General features: G+C 43.2%; 7 protein-coding genes across 7 annotated transcripts in view; all 7 read right to left on the bottom strand.

Moving 5' to 3' along the window:
• The window catches only part of UGT1A4 (UDP glucuronosyltransferase 1 family, polypeptide A4), a 58,695-nt gene extending 56,588 nt beyond the window's left edge, over positions 1-2,107 (bottom strand). The window contains 1 exon segment of the mRNA NM_001112619.2: positions 1,219-2,107. Coding sequence (NP_001106089.1) covers positions 1,219-2,085 — 867 coding nt within the window. The 5' untranslated portion in view covers positions 2,086-2,107.
• Positions 1-2,107, bottom strand: part of UGT1A5A (UDP glycosyl transferase 1A5A) — a 58,695-nt gene extending 56,588 nt beyond the window's left edge. Inside the window, 1 exon segment of the mRNA NM_001112620.2 lies at positions 1,219-2,107. Within this exon segment, the coding sequence (NP_001106090.1) occupies positions 1,219-2,085 (867 nt within the window). The 5' untranslated portion in view covers positions 2,086-2,107.
• UGT1A5B (UDP glycosyl transferase 1A5B) overlaps positions 1-7,926 on the bottom strand; it is a 64,514-nt gene extending 56,588 nt beyond the window's left edge. Inside the window, 1 exon segment of the mRNA NM_001112658.1 lies at positions 7,046-7,926. Within this exon segment, the coding sequence (NP_001106128.1) occupies positions 7,046-7,912 (867 nt within the window). The 5' untranslated portion in view covers positions 7,913-7,926.
• Positions 1-13,705, bottom strand: part of UGT1A10B (UDP glycosyl transferase 1A10B) — a 229,057-nt gene that overhangs the window by 56,588 nt on the left and 158,764 nt on the right.
• UGT1A9 (UDP glucuronosyltransferase 1 family, polypeptide A9) overlaps positions 1-13,705 on the bottom strand; it is a 107,393-nt gene that overhangs the window by 56,588 nt on the left and 37,100 nt on the right.
• Positions 1-13,705, bottom strand: part of UGT1A7 (UDP glucuronosyltransferase 1 family, polypeptide A7) — a 97,214-nt gene that overhangs the window by 56,588 nt on the left and 26,921 nt on the right. The gene's annotated exons all lie outside the window — the stretch shown is intronic.
• Positions 1-13,705, bottom strand: part of UGT1A6 (UDP glucuronosyltransferase 1 family, polypeptide A6) — an 85,651-nt gene that overhangs the window by 56,588 nt on the left and 15,358 nt on the right. The window lies entirely within an intron of this gene.

Below are 13,705 nucleotides of genomic sequence, written 5' to 3'. Positions count from 1 at the left end.
AAAAAAAAAAAATAGCCAGGAGTGGTGGCATGTGCCTGTAGTCCCAGCTACTCAGGAGGCTGAGGCAGGAAAATCTCTTAAACCTGGGAGGTGGGGCTGCAGTGAGCTGAGATGGGGCCACTGCCCTCCAGCCTGGGCTACAGGGTGAGACTCAGTCTCAAGAAAAAAAAAAAAAAAAAGGATGGCTCTCTCAATGGATTCAGAACCAAACTCATTGGTGTGTGAATTTGGTTTCTCAGATCCCAAAGTACTATCTCAATGAAACCCAAATACTCTGGGTTAATGAAAGCTGCCTCTGACATTTTTGGAAAAAGAATAGATCTCACTATAGAAACTTGGAGTGGGATACGGTGGGTTTGGTGATGTGCTCAGCCCCTCCAGAGAAACCCTTTCCTTCTTGGACAGATGTCCATTCATCACTGCTCCCAGCTTCACTGGGCTTATAGGTTCACAGTCTTATCTCCTCCCTAGTCCCTTCCACCCTCTCTTGATAATTTCAGCATTACAAGTAGAAGAAGACCCCTCTGACATGCAACCATCACTGTACCTTCCCAACTCTATGATGTCCCCACATCATACATCAGACCCCCAACTCCTGGTCAGAAAAACTTCTGTCAGCACAGATCCCTCTCTGGAAACTGAACTCCATGTTTCATTCTCTGATCACAGACATTCATCCCACCTTCACTGTCCCACTTCCACTGAACTGAGTCAACCTCTTTGACACTTCTACTTCCTGTGAGTGCTTAGGTCTCCTGTGGTCACCTCTCTATCTTTGGCAAGATGGGACCGCGAAAAATTATCATGCCAACAATTATAATTTACTGTTGCATCATCTTTCTACTGAAAATCAGGCAAGCCAAAAACCCCAGGATAGATCAGTTCCAAATGTAGTGTCCCTGCTCCTCCCCAACTGAAGGACATGCACAAACATGAAGACGGTGCCTTTACAAACAGTGTCCGTGAGTCACAGCAGTCCTTGCCCATCCTTTGATAGACCCTTATCCGTACCTCTTCTTCCTCTCAGTGACCACTGAAAACCTGAAATACACTACTAGAGACCACTTAACAGTTTATCTCACTGAAGACTGTTACGACAAAGAAGCAAAAATAAAATCTTTAGAAAGATAATTAGATATGGAAGCACTTGTAAGTAAATACATTTTTTTAAAAGTGTTTTGCTTGGAACATTGATTGGATGAAGGCACCAATACAGACCCGAGATAGTGGCTTCCTGTTGGCACAGTTGATGCCTCCAATGAAGACCATGTTGGGCATGATCGGCCTGGGGTAGTCCATCACAAAGTCCGATCGGAACAGCCACACGGATGCATGGCTGAGAAGATCCACCACTGACACCTCTCTCTGAAAAAGCTCAGAGGCAAGGCTTGCATAAGGAACAGAAACAGCATCGCAAATGTAGGACAGGGCCAGAGGGTAGAGCATGTTCTTGACCCTTTGCAGGAATGTCATGTGGTCTGAATTGGTCGTTAGTAACTTAGGAATATAGGAGTAAGGATTTGGACACTGTGTGCCCTTAAAGTCTAAGTCACATGGAATGTTCCTCAAAAAAAACACAGCAGGAATCGACAGGTACTTAGCTAGCACCACCCCACAGAGGTTAACCGGGTCTGTTAAGACAACATCAAAGGAAGTAGCATTCAGGTGCCTGATCAGGGCCTCATTATGCAGTAGCTCCACACAAGACCTATGAAAGACCAAAGACATATTGTTCATAATTGCCATACTTCTAGAATATCTCTTCAGAAGATGTTCTGTTTCAAAGAACCATTGAGTGTGGCCCAGCACAAGACGATCAAATTCATCCTGGGTCCATGGAATGGCATAGGTTGTCAGGGTGAAAAAGTTCTCTTCTTTGATGTGCATATTCACCTCCGGGGTGAGGACCACCGCCTGGTGGCCTCTGGCATGGAGCTCCCGCACGGCCTCCCGCATGCTGAGCCAGTGGCTGCCATCAGTGGGCACCACCAGCACCTTCCCACTCTCAGCCCAGGGCTGGACACTGAGGAGGAGCAGCAGTCCTGTGGCCAGCTGCGGCAAGGAAACCTGGAGTCCTGTGGCCATCTCAGCAGAAGCTATCAACAGCTGACTGTCCACCCCACGCTGTGCCTGCTACATTTGTTTCCTTCACCTTAATTACCTTGTCACTGAGCCACCTAGCAAATCATCATGTAATTGGAAGACAGAGTGCCCTCCTCCAGTTACTTATTACCTGTTCGTTAATCTATCATTGCCTTTCATTATGGGCCCCACCCTGGGAAAGACTGATCACTTCTATCTTGAAAAACTCATCTGACCTTGTGCTCACTCTGGGGAACATCCAAGTTCAAGCTCTTGTTTCTCATCCAATTCCCAACACAAGGCTGTGAACACCCATTTCATGTCACTGCCTCCTACTTCTCTGGTAACCACGTTTATCAGGCTGTAGCTGGGGTCTGAGGAGTCACCACTGCCCTAGTCCCCAACCAAATGTTCTCTGCTGGATGTGACCCTATTTGCTAACTCTTAAAACTCTTTCTTCTCATATATGAGTAATACAGCACATCCAAAACAGGTACAACATTGCTAAGCCAGTTTTCTCTAGCAGGGACTGGGGAGGCTGGCTATCTGGTCTTGGTCTTTTGTCACACAAGGATGTTTCTTGCAAGGATGAAAGAGGACTCTCTATGAAGTGGCTGGCAATATTTCAAAAAGCTACAGGAAGGCTGAGCTCAAGATGTGATGATCGAATTCTTGGGAAGGCTTTGTTGAGAATTCTCCATCTATCCCATGGGATAACATGTGCTGCTTTCTAAAGCACACATGGGAAAGACAACCTAGCAAGGACCCACAGGGGTTCAGGGAGCTCCCTGCTCATCGAGGGACCAGGGGGAGTTGGAGCCTGGCCTCAGATCTTGCACAGTCTGAATTCCTCTTCTGAATGCTGAAGGCTCCTGTCTTCTGCAAGTCTGCTTAAAGACTAAAGTGTCCATTCACCCAGGCCTTTATTTCATCTTAAAGGTTATGGTCAGGCTTTTCTCCAAGTCAATCCAGCACCAAGTTCTGATAAGAATGGTTCCTTCAGAACAGAATGGGCTGAAGAATTTGGGGGGACCCTAGGTCAAATTTCAAGGCGGAGAATTAAATATGTGCCTTTCTAAGGGAGAGACCCTGAGCGCTCACAACGGTCTCATGCCCATGAGGCTCGTCCTGCTCCAGAAAGTCATTCCTTCGTGTGCTCGCAAGATTGCTGATGCTTCCTTATTCTGGTCACCCCAGGATGATGTGGGCAGGCTCTTTGGGCTGGGCACACTTTCCATCTCACTTCCTCTGTGTCTACATGCCTGGCTGTGTCTGCCATTGCTGGTGAGGCTGAGGCTTCCCTTAGGGAGGAAGTTACCCCCATTAGAAATCCACATTGATAACAGATTCCACCTTTGGACAGAACCCATGGGACAGGCAGTGAATAGATGCGTCCATCAGAGGGACACCTAGCTCAAGGGTGGCATATGCAGGATGGCACAGAGAGGGCAGGTCTGTAAGGGCTTGATGACTCCCCAGGGGAAGACAACTTCTGGGGATTTGTGAGGACACAGAGCACTACAAAGGGATTCTCAGCTGTGGGCGCAACATCTCAGCCTCTGAACTATTCCTCCAACCCCCTTAAAACTGTGTGCCTTCTAAGCACCCTCCTGATGAGCCCGGGATGAGGGTGGAACATGTCTGGGAGGGTGCTCTTGCCACATTCAAGGGGCTCCCCTGTTCTATCTCCATCTAGTGGTGTTTTATTTAGACAGTGATGCCATCTCATTTCTAGTTACATGTCTGGCACTCCTAGACCCTGGGGAGGCCCACGTATCTTGGAAGATGGTGGTGCCTTCAGAGACATGGGGACCCTGAGGAGAGGAGCACTGTGGGGAGGGAGAAGCTCACATTCCTGGTGCCTGGGAAATAGGAGGAGCTGCCCAAGGCATCAGCTTCCAGGGTCTGGAGATGAAGAGGGATCTGGGCTGCACAGATAGACTTGGAGCCATCAGCATATGTGGTGGTTGAAGCCATGGGTGTCAGTGAGGTCACCCCAGCAAAGTCCAGAGACAGAAAAAGGCATCCCGAAAGCCGGACCTGAGTGATCCAGTTCCCCTCTGCCAATCTCACAGAGCTAAATGTACAAACTGGAATCCTTTAATGTTTTTAAGAGAATGTAAAAACTATATCTTGAGGTAGACAAAGCATCCTTAGGGTACAAAAAGTACAAACGATAAAAACTTCACTAGAATAAACCTCATGAAATTCTAAAATTTTTGCTCTTTGAAAGTATTGTTTTTTAAAAATAAAAAAAGGAAGATAAGGAGAAAAGGAGATAATTGAATGGTAAGCTGATAGCTCTGAAGCCTGGAGAATAGAAGACTATGGAGGACAGGAACAACAACTAAATTTAAATGGCCAAATAGAGGAAAACCTCCAAGCTTTGAATAAGATGTGGGTTTCACTTTAAGCTTAGTGTCTGCGGTAGGCAGAATCACAGCCCCGCAAAAGTATCTACACTGTAGTTGCTCAAACCTGGGAATATGTTCCATTACAGGTGGAAGAAACTTTACAGATGTGATTTAATTAAGGGTTTTGACATGGGGAGATTATCCTGGATGTCTGGGTGGGACAATATAATCACAAGGGCTCTTACAAGTGAGAGAGACAGATGTAAGAATTGGAGACTTGAGGATGCTGCACTGCGTCTCCATGGAAATGGAAAGGTGCCATGGAATTCCAAAATTAAGAAGGAAAAAGGAAATTTCTGTTAAAGGAATGAGCTTACACTCAATGGAAAGAACACAATTATGGACAGAATCAGAATGCTGACATCAAAAGAAATTATCAGATTAAACTCATTTTGGGTTTTCTTGTGTTTTCAATCAATCAGTCAATCAACAAACCACAGGAGCTGAAACTCCTGAGCTCGATGATCCTCTCACCTGAGCCTCCCAAGTAGCTGGGACCACAGGCACAAGCCGCTGCACCCAGCTTTTCATATTGGAATTTATAAAAATGTTTTCTAAACTTTAAAACAAGATTTTCACATTCCAAATAAATTTTTATTTTATTTTTGAGATGGGGCCTCGCTCTGTCACCCAGGCTGGAGTGAGGTGGAGTGAACATGGCATACCTTCACCTCCTACAGCCTCCACTTCCTGGGATCAAGTGATCCTCCTGCCTCGGCCTCCCGAGTAGCTGGGACCACAAGTGTGCGCCCACACAACTGGATAATTTTTTTATTTTTTTGTAGAGATGGAGTCTCAGCATGTTGCCCAGGCTGCTCTCAGACTCCTGGGCTCAAGCAATCCTCCTAGGTCTCCCAAAGGGTGGAAATCACAGGAGTGAGCCACCCACTTGCACACAAATTATTTTCAAATTAAAAGAGATGGGGAATTCAAAAAATAACATAGGAGTAGCAATACTGGTATCAGATAAAATGTATTTTAAGGATTATTATTTAATGATAACAGCAAACTATGTGAAGAAAATACAAGTCTCAAACCTACATGCACCAATCTAATCACTATGTATAAAGCAAAAGCTATTTAAGAACCAAACTGTAACTTGAGCAGAATTTGTTATATATGGGGATTTTTTAAGACATCCTTCACAGAATTGGGCAGATTCCATAGAGGGTCTTTTAAAAGATAGAAAAATTGCCTAGGTGTGGTGGCGGATGCCTGTAATCCCAGCACTTTGGGAGGCTGAAGCGAGTGAATCACTTGAGATCAGGCATTCGAGATCAGCCTGGCCAACCTGATGAAACTCCATCTCCATAAAAAATACAAAACAAAAACAAAAACAAAAATTAGCTGGATGTGGTCCCATACACCTGTAGTTCCAGCTACTTGGGAGGCTGAGGCAGAAGAATCGGTTGAACCTGGGAGGTAGAGATTGCAATGAGCTGAGATCCCACCACTGCACTCCAGACTGGGTGACAGAGTGAGACTCCATCTCAAAAGAAAAAAAAAAGGTAGAAAAATTGAAAAGACAGAATTTTAGTTTTGTCCATGGAACATTTATAAACATTGACCATATTGTGGTTACTAGCTACATATGACTATTGAGCACTTGAAATGTGGCTATTCCAAATGGAGATATGCTGTAAGTGGCAAATATATGCTAGATTTTGAAGACGTAACAAAAAAACTATACTAAATATTAATTTTATATTGAATACATGTTGAAAGGATAATATTTGGGATACATCTGGTTAAATAAAATCAATTATTCAAATTAATTTCGGTGGCTTCTTTTTTTCTGGTTTCTAACATGCCCACTAGAAAAGTTTAAATTTCGTATGTGGTTGACATGATATTTCTATTGGACAATTCTCTATTAGATCATGAAGTTAACCTATTAGGAATTTTTTTTAAGTAGCGTCTTCACAAGAAACATTCTCCTATTATAATTCGAAATTCCCTCTCTGGAAACTGAACTCTGTGTTTCATTCTCTGATCACAGACATCCATTGCACCTACATTGACCCAATTCCACTGAACTGAGTCAACCTCTTTGAAACTTCTACTTCCTCTGAGTGCTTAGGTCTCCTGTGGTCACCTCTCTGTCTTTTGCAAGACGGGACCACTAAAAATTATCACGTCAACAATTGTAAACTGCTATTCCTTCATCGTTTCTACTGAAAACCTTGCAGCAAGATTTGGATGGATTAGTTCTCAATGTAGTGTCCCTGCTCCTGCCCAGATGAAGCACATCCACAACCATGAAGATGTTGCCTTTACAAATGAACAGTCTCTGTGAGTCACATCACTCCTTGACCATCCTTTGACAGATCCTCGTCCCTGCCTCTTCTTCCTCTCAGTGGTCATTGAAAGCCTGAACTGCACTACCACTGACCCTTTAAAAGTTTATCTTACTGAAGACTATTACAATAATGAGAAGCAGAAATGAAATCTTTGGAAAGATAAGTAGATACGAAGATGCTCCTAAGTAAATACATTTTTTAAAAAGTGTTTTGCTTGGAACATTGATTGGATGAAGGCACCATACAGACCTGAGATAGTGGCTTCCTGTTGGCACAGTTGATGCCCCCAATGAAGACCATGTTGGGCATGATCGGCCTGGGGTAGTCCATCACAAAGTCCGATCGGAACAGCCACACGGATGCATGGCTGAGAAGATCCACCACTGACACCTCTCTCTGAAAAAGCTCAGAGGCAAGGCTTGCATAAGGAACAGAAACAGTATCGCAAATGTAGGACAGGGCCAGAGGATAGAGCATGTTCTTGACCCTTTGCAGGAAAGTCATGTGGTCTGAATTGGTCGTTAGAAACTTAGGAATATAGGAGTAAGGATTTGGACACTGTGTGCCCTTAAAGTCTAAGTCACATAGAATGTTCCTCAAAAAAAACACAGTAGGAATCGACAGGTACTTAGCCAGCACCGCCCCGCAGAGGTGAAAGGGGTCTGTTAAAACCACATCAAAGGAAGTAGCATTCAGGTGCCTGATCAGAGCCTCATTATGCAATAGCTCCACACAAGACCTATGTATAATCAAAGATATATTGTTCATAATTGCCATACTTCTAGAAAATCTCATCAGAAGATGTTCTGTTTCGAAGAACGATTGACTGTGTCCCAGCAAAAAGCGATCAAATTCGTCCTGGGTCCACGGAACGGCATAAGTTGTCAGGGTGAAAAAGTTCTCTTCTTTGATGTGCATATTCACCTCTGGGCTGAGGACCACCACCTGGTGGCCTCTGGCATGGAGCTCCCGCACGGCGTCCTGCATGCTAAGCCAGTGGCTGCCATCAGTGGGCACCACCAGCACCTTCCCACTCTCAACCCAGGGCTGGACACTGAGGAGGAGCAGCAGTCCTGTGGCCAGCTGCGGCAGGGAAACCTGGAGTCCTGTGGCCATCTCAGCAGAAGCCACTGACAGCTGACTGTCCACCCCACGCTGTGCCTCCTACATTTGTTTCCTTCGTCTTAATTACCTTGTCACTGAGCCACCTAGCAAATCATCATGTAACTGAAGACAGAGTGCCCTCTTTCAGTTACTTATTACCTGTTAGTTAATCTATCATTGCCTTTCATTATGGGCCCCACCCTGGGAAATACCGATCACCCCTATCTTGAAAAACTCATCTGACCTTGCGCTCACTCTGGGGAACATCCAAGTTCAAGCTCTTGTTTCTCATTCAATTCCCAACACAAGGCTGTGAACACCCATTTCATGTCACTGCCTCCTCCTTCTCTGTTAACCACGTTTATCAGGCTGCAGCTGGGGTCTGAGGAGTCACCATTGCCCTAGTCCCCAACCACATGTTCTCTGCTGAATGTGACCCTATTTGCTAACTCTTAAAATTCTTTCTTCCCACGTATGGGTAACACAGCACATCCAAGAAACAGACAACATTGCTAAGCCAGCTTTCTTGAAACAGGGAGTGGGGAGGCTCACTATGTGGTTTTGGTCTTTTTTTTTTGCACAAGGATATTTCTCGTAAGGATCACAGAGGACTCTCTATGAAGTGGCTGTCACCACAAAAAAAAGCTACAGGGAGGCTGAGCTCAAGATGTGATGATCAGATTCTTGCAAAGGCTCTGTTGAGAATTCTCCATCTATCCCATGAAACAAAGGTGCTGCTGTCTAAAGCACACATGGGCAAGACAACTTTAGCAAGGACCCAGGGAGCTCCCTGAACCTGGGAGGCTGGATCCTGGCCTCAGATCTTGCACAGTCTGCATTCTTCTTCTGAATGCCGAAGGCTCCAATCTTCCGCAAGTCTGCTAAAGTGTCCATTCATCCAGGCCTTTATTTCATCCTGAAGGTTGTGGTCAGGCTTTTCTCCAAGTCAATCCAGCACCAATTTCTGATAAGAATGGTTCCTTCAGAACAGAATAATTTGTGGGGGTTGCATAATTTGTGGGGGTCCTAGTTCACATTTCAAGATGGAGAATTAAATGTGTGCCTTTCTAAGGGAGAGATCCTGAGCACTCACAACAGTCTCAAGCCCATGAGGCTCGAGAAAGTCACTCCTACATCTGCTTGGCAAGATTGCTGAGGCCTCCTTGTCCTGGTCGCCCTAGGATGATATGGGCAGGCTCTCTGGGCTGGCCACACTTTCTGTCTCACTTCCTCTATGTCTACATGCCTGGCTGTGTCTGCCATTGCTGGTGAGGCTGAGGCTTCCCTTAGGGAGGAAGTTACCCCCATTAGAAATCCACATTGATAACAGATTCCACCTTTGGACAGAACCCACGGGACAGGCAGTGAATGGAGGTGTCCACCAGGGGGCACAGGCAGGACAGCACAGAGAAGGCGGGTCTGTAAGGGCTTTGGGAACTCTCCAGGGGAGGATGATTTCTGAGGATTTGTGAGGACACAGAGCACTAGAAAGGGATTCTCAGTTGTGGGTGTAACATCTCAGCCTCTGAACTATTCCTCCAACCCACTAAAACTGTGTCCCTCCTGATGAGCCTGAGATGAGGGTGGAACATGCCTGGGAGGGTGCTCTTGCCACATTCAAGGGGCTCCCCTGTTCTATCTCCATCTAGTGGTGTTTTATTTAGACAGCAATGTCATCTAATTTCTAGTCCCATGTCTACGACTCCTAGACCCTGGGGAGGCCCATGTATCTTGAAAGATGATGGTTCCTTCAGAGACATGGGAGCGCTGGGGAGAGCAGGACTGTGGGGAGGGAGAAGCTCACATTCCTGGTGCCTGGGAAACAGGAGGAGCTGCCCAGGGCATCAGCTTCCAGGGTGTGGAGATGAAGAGGGGTCTGGGCTGCACAGATAAACTTGGAGCCATCAGCATACGTGGTGGTTTAAGCCATGGGTGTCAGAGAGGTCACCCTAGAAAAATTCAGAGATAGAAAAAGGCATCCAAAAGCCTGACCTGAATGATTGTATTAACCTCTGACAATCTCAGAGACATAAACAAAGACCTAAACAAAGACTAAGAGGTCTAAAGACCCCTTTCCACCCAAACCTACAAACTGAAACTGTTTCATTTTTTTAAAAATCATAGAAACAAATCCTCACACCTTTTGGTAGACAAAGAATTCTTAGATAGGACACAAGGGGTACAAACCACAAAACGTTTGCTAAAATTGACTTAATCAAAATTTACAGCTTTTGCTCCATGAAAGATACTGTTTTTAAAAAATGAAACAAAGGATGCTCCACACCAGAAGTAAACACAAACACAACTATGTGACATAGCACTTGTATCCAGAATATGTAAAGAACTCACTACTCAAATATAAGAAGACAAACAACCCAATAAAAGTGTGCAAAAGATTTGAAAGGACACCTTATAAAAGAAGACAGGCATATGATCAATAAGCACATGAAAAGATTCTCATCAGTCATAAGAGGAATACAAATTAAAACCCAATGATATTCTCCTACACACCTGTTAGGATGGCTGAAATGTAAAAGACCAAAAATAGCAAGTCTTAGCAGAAATACAGAGCAGCCAGAGCTCTAATGTTTTGCTGTTAGGATCGTAAAATTGTGTAACTGCTTTGAAAACAGTTCGATTGTTTCTTATGAAGTCATACATACACCTACCACACAACTCAGCAATCCCACTTTTAACTATTTACCCAAGAAAAATGAAGCCTCAGAAACACTTGCACTCAAATAGTCATAGCAGCTTTATTCATAATAGCCAACAACTGGAAACCTCCCATGTGTCCATCAATAAATAAATGCATAAGCAAATGATGATATATATATATATATACACACAGTGAAATGGAATAAAAAGAAATAAAAAGGAATGAAATATTGGTACATGCAACAACGTGAAAGGATCTGAAGAGACATAATGCTGAGCTGAAGAGGCCAGACACGAAACAGTATACCTGTGTGCTTTTCATTCATAATTGTATGATTCCATTCAGATGAAACTCTAGAAAAGACAATTCTATTGTCCAGCAACAGAAACCATTCATGGTTGCCTAAGGTGAGGGGAGGTGTTGGGTGACTGATTTAGGACAGAAGGAAGTTACCGGGTAATGGAGTGGTACATATCTTGAATGTGGTGATGGTTGCACAGGTAAATAAAATCATTATAACTCAGAAATGTATAATTAAAATGGTTCACTTTATTGCATGTAAACAATACTCCAATAATGTTTCTTTTGGTAGTATCAATTGAAAACAGATCATTCAATTAAAAAAGAACAAAACATTCCCAAGCTGACCAAATGACAAAAACCTATCATACAAAGTCCTACCCATTCCAAGAAACATTCACAGCAAAACACCTATATTTAATAATGTTTCTTTCACATCCTGGTATATTTTTTGAATTTTAAGTTTAAATTTATAAGTATTTACATATATCACAGTAGGAAAAGCAATTCCTAAAAGACAGCAAAAGGCAGAGACTTCCAATACTAAATACTTACAAGCCCCAAAATGATTGCTTTAAAAGTTGGCAGGTCATCTTTTCTGGAGGACATTCTTATTAGGTGTAAACCCATAGATCATTAAAAGAAATTTAGATTAGGACACAGAAAAATCTATATAGTAATAGGTTTACACGACAAACTAGTAACGAAAAATCTGACATCTAAATAGAAAATATCATTAATTGAAGAGTAATTCGCAGTATGGACAAGTTATTTCCTGTCTCATCCCAGTGGCTACCCCTCCCCCAGACTTTCAAATGTACTTCTGGTGAAGATCCACTCCCAGCTCAGAATAGAACATGTGACCTAGGCCTCAACCAATCAGCACGTCTCATCCCCTTGGCCACCATGATTAGTTCAGAGATGGGCATGTGACTTCATTAGAGCCAATGAGGCAGAAGAAGTTTAACTAGGAATCCTGGGAAAAGAACTCAGGCTGAAGCCCCTGCTGCTTGGGTATTATGAGACTGAGAAGCATATCATGGCCAAGGAAACAGAGTCAAGAAATGGAAACATATAAATGGGTTCTGGTGACATAGTTTGGCTGTGTAGCAATCAATACCTAACCAGATATCCCCTGAGATTGTTCTAGTATGTGAACCAATAAAAGAGCTTTAAAAAGAAAGCCCTGCAACAAATTCACTGAGTCAAGAATTTGGGGAAGTTGCCCAAATAAAGTGATCACAGGTTGCATTGATTTTTTTTTGGGGGGTGGTGGTGGGGAGTTGGTCAGGGTCTTACTCTGTTGCCCAGGCTGGAGTGCAATGATGCAAACATAACTCACTGGAACCTTGAACTCCTGGGCTCAAATCCTCCTCCCACCTCAGCCTTCCAAGTAGTTAGGCCTACAGGCATGCGCTACGATGCCCAGAGAAGCTTGTATTTTTTGTAGTGAAGGAATCTCACTATGCTGCCTAGGCTGGTCTCAAACTCCTGGGCTCAAGCTATCCCCCTGCTTCAGACCCACAAAGTGCTGGGATTATAAGCATGAGCCACCATGCTCAGCCAGTTGCATCAATTCTATTAAATGCAGAAGGTAAATACCAGCTCTTATCTTCACTGGTGAAACGACTTGATAAAAGAAAACGCACACACACACAAAAGACGTTTAAATGAAAAATTAATAAGGGAAATGCAAATTCAAATAACTTTGAGATATTTTTCACCTATTGAATTGCCAAAAACCCAAAACGTCTGAAGATAATAAATGTGGCAAGGATATGAAGGAAAGCGTACACTTATACATTGTTAGGGGAAGAATAAATTGTTAATGCCTAATGACATTTAAAATGTGCACGACACAGTAAGTTCCTTTTCTAGCATCTCCCCTATGGAAACTCCCACACAGGAGCACAATGAGTCATATACTAAGATGTTTATTCTAATTCGTTTGAATAAAAGTAAAAAGCAAGATGCAGAGTGGGGGAAGGTATTTGCAATACCTGTAACTGCCAAAGAACTAGTATCCAGAATGCATAAATAATTCGAGTAGACAAATAACCCAGTGGGCAATAGATTTGAATGGGCGAAAGAGGAAATCCAAATGACCAGTAAGTATATTTTAAAACCCTCAATATAATCAGTCATGTACATAACTAATGCCTTAGCAATCACGGAAATGTACAACTACTCTGAAAAATAGTTATATCTTATTAAATTAATGATATGCACACTCCCCAACGCAGAAGCTCTACCCCAGGTATATACTCTAGAAACCTACTCACATGTGTTTCAGAATGTAAAAGAATGTTCGTTGTAACATTGGTCACAACAGTGAAAAGCTAGACACAACCCAAAGCCCATCAACAGTAGAATGGATAAATAAAATTGTGGTGTATTCATATAATGGGATATATTCAGTACTGACAATCCACAAACTACAACTTGTAAGAACACACATCATGAATCTCTCAGACATAAGGTTGAACAAAAAAAAAAAAAAAGCAAGACAAAAAAAAGAAAAGAAAGAAAATTCTATTTATATTAAGTACCGAAACAGGTAAAATCATCTATATTATTTAGAGATGCAAATGTAGGTGGCAAAATTGTAAAGAAAAGCAAAGAAATAGCCAGGGGAGGGAGAACATCAAAAAGAATAGCTCATGAATGCTGGCCTTAATACCTAGGTGACCGGCTGATCTGTGCAGCAAACCACCATGGCACATGTTTAGCTATGTAACAAACCTGCACATCCTGCATGTGTGCTATGGAATTTAAAATAAATGTTGATGAAAAAAAAACACAAAAGAAATAATCATCACAGGCCGGGCGCGGTGGCTCAAGCCTGT

This window comes from Papio anubis, chromosome 10, assembly GCF_008728515.1.
Source record: "Papio anubis isolate 15944 chromosome 10, Panubis1.0, whole genome shotgun sequence".
NCBI lineage: Eukaryota > Metazoa > Chordata > Mammalia > Primates > Cercopithecidae > Papio > Papio anubis.
Note: the sequence above shows the minus strand (reverse complement) of the source record. Positions and strands in the feature narration are given on the sequence as shown.